This window comes from Hylaeus anthracinus, unplaced genomic scaffold (genome assembly GCF_026225885.1).
Source record: "Hylaeus anthracinus isolate JK02 unplaced genomic scaffold, UHH_iyHylAnth1.0_haploid 11981, whole genome shotgun sequence".
In the NCBI taxonomy this organism is placed as follows: domain Eukaryota; kingdom Metazoa; phylum Arthropoda; class Insecta; order Hymenoptera; family Colletidae; genus Hylaeus; species Hylaeus anthracinus.
Genome location: NW_026534329.1, coordinates 4,957,409 through 4,964,514, shown reverse-complemented (window position 1 = coordinate 4,964,514; position 7,106 = coordinate 4,957,409). Strand labels below are relative to the sequence as shown.

Sequence of the window (7,106 nt, the reverse complement as noted above, 5' to 3'; positions counted from 1 at the left end):
TTTTTTTTTTTTTTAAAAGAACAGGGGACTACTTCCAATGGCACTAAGTAACACGATTGAGTATATAATTCCGACGATGATTTTTTTTTATATTGTTTCCATTTTGATAACTATATTCACACACTGTTTTCGATTTTCACTAACACTATGATTTTCTACAAAAAGTAGTCTGAAAGTCACCGAATTTAAATGTTTCGCAATGTTAAGACTGGAAATAGAAATGAGATTAATATAACGAAATGTTTATCATTTATATTCAAAAACGTAACACTGCATTTCACCCTACAAAACTTACGAAACTTACCACTCGATAACCTCGTGGGTCAGTCAGGCAAGATAGTTTCCCTGGAAGAATAACATGTATACATAAAAATCTGTTTCGGTACTTTTGAGACTTACCTCACCTTCGTGATGCTAGATGTTAGCAACATTCAACGGTTAATAATGTATCAAAAATATATTTAATCTGCACCTGCATCCTAAAAATTGTATTTTCACACGTAACTTCTAAAACTTTCTGCCATTTACAATGAATGTTTGGACACCACAGCATGAACAAAATTTGAATTACACCAAGGAGATAATTCTGTTGTCCCTAGTTTCCAATATTCATCGAAATGGTTACATAAGTCCCTCCACTAACATTTCTCAAGGAGTAATAAAAACACGAATGTGTGATCATTTACGATGGAAATTGTATAGCAAACCATTGCACACGATCTCATGCGTTATAAAATAAGACCCTATCTAACATCACTAATGCTATAAGAAAAAAAGATACAACGTCCTTCAAATGTTAAGAAACAAATTTGGCAACCACACAGCGAAGATCGACGATGATTATTAGAAAGATATCATATGCATGATAACGGGCAATAAATGTTTCGTTGGCGACTGCAGCAAAGACCAGACTATAAAAAATTTGCCACCACTTACCATGGAAATTACTCTTACTACAAAAAGGGTTTATTTCTTATATCACAACAATTCACTTAGAACGTAATAAAGTTGCGCAATTTTTCAGACCAGACATCATTATCAGTGAATGTGGAAGATACACTCTCAATGCTATAATAAATAAGAATCAACCACAATGTTAGAGACGAAATGCAGCATTATCATCCAGTCTCAACTTCCCCCGAAAACCTTTTAAGACACTATTTCAATCTGCAGTAAAACCGTGTTAACAATCTTCCGAGAAAAGAGTACCACGTATAACTTGATGATCCGAGTATCGTTTTAACGATGTACCAGTACAACAGGTTCAAATTTTTGATAATGGATTTCAAGCAAATTATTCCTTCTTGAAACACATTCAGCATAGAGGAATAGCAAACCACAATCACCTGAAACGTATCTCACCTGCGATATAAACAAATATTCATTATAAGGATCGTGGAGCTTCAGTATCTCAAAAGTAAATAGGGATATCTACATCTAAAGAGACATTGTAAAATCTTTAAGCAGAAATTTCTGTTTAAAGTGCAATGCAGTTGGAATTCTCATTCTGTGTAAATATATTGCACACGTGAGTTGCAGAAACGATATCTCCTTGCCAATGCATATCCACAGCTTGACCTGCTTAAAGTATAAAGAATCACAACAACACAGAAATAAAACAACGACCAGTATGTTTTTTTTTTTGTAGTCAAAACGGATTTGGATTTTATTCAATCACTGTCATGATGTTGTGGTTATACAAGAGTGTTATACAATTCGCAGAATGTTCCTCGAGATCTATATGGCGAGAGAAAAATATGTTTACCAAAAGATATATTTATAAAATTAGCTGGAAAGCCTCTGTTTATGTTCATTTCATTCAACACCGAAATATATTAAAAATTGTTTGTCCTCTGGATAAACGATTCATATTTTTTGGTAAACATACTACGATACGTACGACAATTCTGCCAAATTTTGAGTACAAAGTCATCCAATGCTTGTTCGCCGAATTCTCAAAGCGAGTGAACTAGAAGGGACCATCCTAATGACAACTAAAATTTTTATACACTACTTGAATCTCCAAGTTACTAGAACGATGTGGCGCGACGAGTAAAAGATCAGACCGCAGAACTACAATGGAAACAATACACAGTCCCCTGTTGAGCCATGATGTATCTTGTTATGTATTAGATACAAGAATAGAGTGCGACCGATACCACAGAATAACCGACACACGTCCACGATCTGTGTAGGATTGTGCATGAAAGTATCTATCATACATGGATAAACTTTAACTTGTAAAGCCCGTAATAGCTATTATCGCGTTAGTATTTATGCTTGAAAGATTAATCCGTCCCTGATCGATTAACCAGTCCACGAACGTCCAGAACGTCACGTTCGACCGGAATATGGGAAAACTGATTGATCTCTCATGAAAACTAAGAAATAAACTTACAAGCTACGTTTGATAATTACCGTAAATAGCATACTCCTACATACTGAAAAAACCTACAAATTACGTTGAACATTATGAACCTAAACCTAACAATTAAACTATGTATGAATCACTCGAAAAAACTGATTTTGGGAGTAGACTTCCATTGTAAAAAGGAACGATAATCTGGTAAAGAATTTTAAGTGAAACAGTCGTAGCAAGGAAGGGTGATCACCGGCAGCCAATGAGTGTTTCGACGTTGAAGTAGGCATTAAAACACGATTGTTGATCTTCCAACGACAGATACTTCTCACCCACTGTCCTAAGTTCTGCCACACAACAAGGATGAATTTCAAGTATTGTCATCAGGAGTGGAACAATCCTGCAGACGACATACGAACACCCAGTCTCCTCTCGCTGCATCAATAAGTTATGGTTAAGCACGAACCTCTGCAGAGGCTCTCTATTAGTGTTACCTTGAATGTGTTCTCCAACTTTTAGTAAAGGCGAACATCGATCGTTCTGCCGTCGATACGCGATCGATTCATCATAGCTACACATTATTTAAGGAAAATCTTTCGGATATTACACTCCGTTTAGAATGCGTCTTGGCATAACATAGAAACCGTTAGTATCATGTAATATTCAACATATACATTTTTTAAAATATGTTTGGATATGTTGCATATTACATAATCTCAAAGATTTTATTTAAAAATATGTATTTGTAAAAGGATACACACAGCACGCTCAGCATCCCATTCAGATGCGAATCGAACCATTCCCATGTCGGAGCTCCTCATTTCAGCAAACTTCACCTCTCCAACATCTTGAAATTTATCACGTAACATTTGCCACGTTGTGTTTAGTGGTAGCTGTAAGAATAATGCATATTTATACAAAAACAGTTTCGATAGTTTTTAAATGGAGTTCCTGGATAACTCATTTAAGTGTTTTAAAAAATTCTATTTGAAGGATGAATTCATTGACTTATAAGTTAACATCAGTTAACCCTTTGAATGAGTAGTTTGCTTCAACGAATTTTATAGCGAGAGGGGAATGAAACGTATATATATCTAACTACCACCTCATGAAGAGGGCTAATAGTTTTACAGAAACATTAAAATACAAATAAAGTTTATGTGTAAGAGAAAAAAATATAACGTACGTTTCCTATAAGAACAGTATCCGACATAGGTCGCGAACCATTCGTATTTTGCCTGTTACCGCCTCCTCCTTGACCTTGATTTCCACCAAAACCACCACCACCGCCGGGACCGCGATCGTTGTCTCCTCTGTTGAATCCAGTGTCGAAATCTCTGCCGCCACCGAAGTTAGAACCACCAAAAGCATTGTTTCCCCCGAAGCCTACATCATTGTCCATTTTAGATAAGCCTCGCGGCGCGAACGAGTTGTTGCCTTGTCCAGCAGATAAAGAGGCCTGTAAATTAGACAAACCTCCGACTCCACCGCCAAAATTACTTAAATTAGAAGCCAATTCATTTGTCAAAGATGAATTCAGTAGAGAACTGGTGGTCAAGTTTGCACTTAAACCTCCAGCAAGGCTTGCTTGAAGAGCTGCTGCATTTGAGTTTGTCAAAGCGGATGCTGTAAATACACAAATATTTACCCATTATTTCTTCAGAATGCGATTTATTATAATCATTATATCTATGACGAGTTTCAAAACTTACCTAATTGTGCAGGCACAACGTTGTTTAAGCCAGCACCAAAGGCACCAGCAGCCAACACAGGAGCAGAAATAGGATTTACAACAGGTGGATTGTTTGCTTGAACATTAGGAATATTTCTAGCTACATCCATTAATCTATTACCACCAGCGCCGAGTCCCATTCCGATTCCCTTCAAACCTATTTTACAATTATTATTTACATCTGTTTTGCAGAGTAATAAGTAACGTGGTTTGTAATAATCCATACCTTCTGGTAATTTTGGCGGCATATCTGGTTCGTTTGCTCTGTCTAGTCGAACGGTCATACGTCTATCAAAAAGTTGCTGATTGTGAAGCATGGATATAGCCTGCACTGATTCTACCGGATGATCATATTCTACAACTCCAAATCCTCGAGATTTTCCGTCTTTATCCTTTCCTAACTCAACGTGCAGTACTTTACCAGCTAATTTAAATACTTCTAATAACTTCTTCTCATCCACTTTATAATCAAGCTAAACATACAAAGTACAATAGTCAGCTCGTTTTTATGTCGTGGTACAATATAAACATATCTCTTATATTAAGGTACACTTACATTTGCCACAAAGACTCTAGTAACTAACGGTCCGTTAATACCCAAAGATTCTAAAAACTGAGTACTCAGACCATAGGTATTTCCAAACTTATTATCACCGCCGCCGCCGCCGCCGCCGCCACCGCCACCACCACCACCACCACCGCCACCGCCTCCGCCGCCGCCACCACCGCCGCCTCCACTAGGAGCATTCATATTTTGTCTACCACCCCCCTGTGGTCTGGGTGGATCTCTAAATCTATCATCACGAATTCTATCATTATTACGAGCCGTCGCTAAACGACCATATTTATCACGTTCAATGTCAAAATCCTAAAATAAATAAGTGTTATAAAATGTATTCTTTAATAGTGAATGTATTACTAATTTAACCCTTGGAGGACAAAACATTTCCTTATATGAACGCTTACTTCAGTAGATGTTCACAATTGTATTTGTCACAGCAGCATAGAAGAGATGATTTTAAATATGTAATGCTCTAATAATGAAAAGTTTCAAGTTTAAAATTATGGAGTACCAGTTTAACAACAACAAACATTTCCAACATCTGTTTCTGTTTGCATTTAAGCAAACCATAAACTGCTTTCAAGTTGTTCTCTCCATGATAGAGCCTTCTCTGTATAGGGTACAATACTTCTGGCAGCTTGGATAACATTTAAGCCTTGATAAATAAGAGCGGATGTCGGAAGTGCTCATTTTTGTTAATCCTAGGACTGCATAATCTCGAACCTAAAATTTGTCATCATTAGATTAAAACAATGAAAGCAAACAAACATCAAAAGCAATATTAAAAATGAGAATGTGCTAGCGAATGATGCATAACACATGACTAAGAAAGTATTCTTTTTAGGATGAAATTTTATTTAAAATAAAAGAGCACGAGCTTATGCATCAACCCAATATATAAAACTAAATTTCTGTAGTTATGAGACTATTTGACATGCGAATGCAAATAGGTCATTTAGACTGAACTTTACATTTACAAACTTTCTCAAAGAATATTGGAGCATTTAATGCTCTAATGAGCATTTCTATTATAGGAACATCTATAAAGTACAAAATATTAACTCATAAAGCATTCTATACAAAATGTAATCTAACTGCGAACATCCACTTTCTCTTAAATAGTCCATCCTCTAAGGGTCTTATTTATAACAAGTTTTTTAAAAGAATAATATACTAACTACCTCTTTTACCACAAGCTTCCTCCCTTTAATATCGTATCGATGCATTTTCTCTACAGCAACTTTCACAGAGTCTGAATCTTCGAATTCAACGATACCACAGCCTCTTGGTTTGTCATTTTCATCAGTGAAAAGTTCCACGTGTGCTACCTTTCCTACCTCTGTCCGGAAGAGATCTTTAAGATCTTGCCATCGAAAATCATAGGGAATGTTTGATACATAAATACGGCGATCTGATGCTTTTCTGCCACCACGATCGTTACGTTCTCTGCTCCGATCACGGCTAGTGGAGTTTATGCGAGTTTGCCTATCCGATCTCCGATTACGATCACGTTCCCTACTTCTGTCCCTCTCGTCGTTATTTTGTACTTGACTCCTAATGTTAACATGTTCATTGATAAGACCACGCGAAGACAGCGTATACGAGAAAATGTTTACAATGATTACTACGGATTACGCTAACGAAACACGGCACTAATTTTTCGTCTCATAACCTATACGAATTTCGACAAGTACCACACGATCGAGAAATTCTTCTCAAAATTCATGCTAGCAACATAATGAAACGATTAGCGTCGGTGAACGTTAATTGTACGCGATTCCGCATGCCGACAACGATAAAGAAACGCTCGACAAACGTTTGTCAATACTAATTTTGTACTTACTCCTCGGGCTTGATCATCGTTGAGGCTTCTTTCACTGGACAAACGATTGAAACTAGTCGGAGAATTTACTCCGCAGTTTGCAGTTAAAAAGAATAAAAGACACCGTACATGCAAACATACGCGATCACGAAGCGTCTTATAAAATGGCCGTTCACGGAAATGGTGGAACGTACCGGAAACTGCTATATTCAAAAATAAGTTTCACACGAAAGAAAAAATATAAATAAAGATTTGAATATCGTTCTAGTACGGGGCTTTAATATTCACAAGATTGTTACCGCGTTGCTACGTAACTGTGATATAAGCATCCATACGTATTCTTTTTCAGTCCGGAATGGTTTACGTTCTGAAGTTGTTGGAGTATCGAATATAATGCAGCATTTTCGAAGGGGGTCTAGTGACTTTGAAAGATGTGAAAAGCTTCATGAGAATAGAAAAATGACCGATCAAAACTTACGTAGTGGAATTCTGATTTTCACTATACTTAGGTACACGTGTATTGATGTGTATACATACCCATTCATTAATTATTGCCGCCAACTTGAATTAGAATGAAAAACTGTCCAAAACGCGTCTCCTCGACAAGTTTATAATTGACGCACGGTTGAAA

At 36.8% G+C, this 7,106-nt stretch overlaps 1 protein-coding gene across 4 annotated transcripts; it reads right to left on the bottom strand.

Annotated features, from left to right (window-relative positions):
* Positions 1–100: 100 nt before the first annotated feature.
* LOC128885527 (heterogeneous nuclear ribonucleoprotein M) lies at positions 101–6,753 on the bottom strand. 4 transcript variants are annotated; one of them, XM_054139615.1, is made up of 10 exons: positions 6,497–6,753; positions 5,832–6,207; positions 4,648–4,959; positions 4,318–4,564; positions 4,072–4,248; positions 3,836–3,985; positions 3,546–3,745; positions 3,117–3,252; positions 2,854–2,930; positions 101–2,794 (listed from the first exon to the last, which is right to left on the bottom strand). In XM_054139615.1, the coding sequence occupies exons 1-9, from the start codon at positions 6,511–6,513 to the stop codon at positions 2,875–2,877; spliced, it is 1,671 nt and encodes a 556-aa protein (XP_053995590.1). In that variant the 5' UTR covers positions 6,514–6,753; the 3' UTR covers positions 101–2,794; positions 2,854–2,874. The 4 variants fall into 4 exon arrangements, 3 of the variants coding, with proteins under 3 accessions (XP_053995590.1, XP_053995587.1, XP_053995588.1); XR_008459625.1 differs by having other exon boundaries at positions 113–208; positions 305–2,794; positions 3,546–3,985; positions 6,497–6,751; XM_054139612.1 differs by having other exon boundaries at positions 3,546–3,985; positions 6,497–6,751.
* Between the last annotated feature and the right edge of the window lie 353 nt (positions 6,754–7,106).

What these genes read in the sequence shown, in the direction of transcription:
- LOC128885527 (XM_054139612.1), bottom strand. An exon ending in CTAGAGTCTTTGTGGCAAAT is followed by an intron (nt 4,565 to 4,647) that starts GTAAGTGTACCT and finishes TTGTATGTTTAG; the next exon opens with CTTGATTATAAAGTGGATGA. An exon ending in CGTTGTGCCTGCACAATTAG is followed by an intron (nt 3,986 to 4,071) that starts GTAAGTTTTGAA and finishes GTGTATTTACAG; the next exon opens with CATCCGCTTTGACAAACTCA.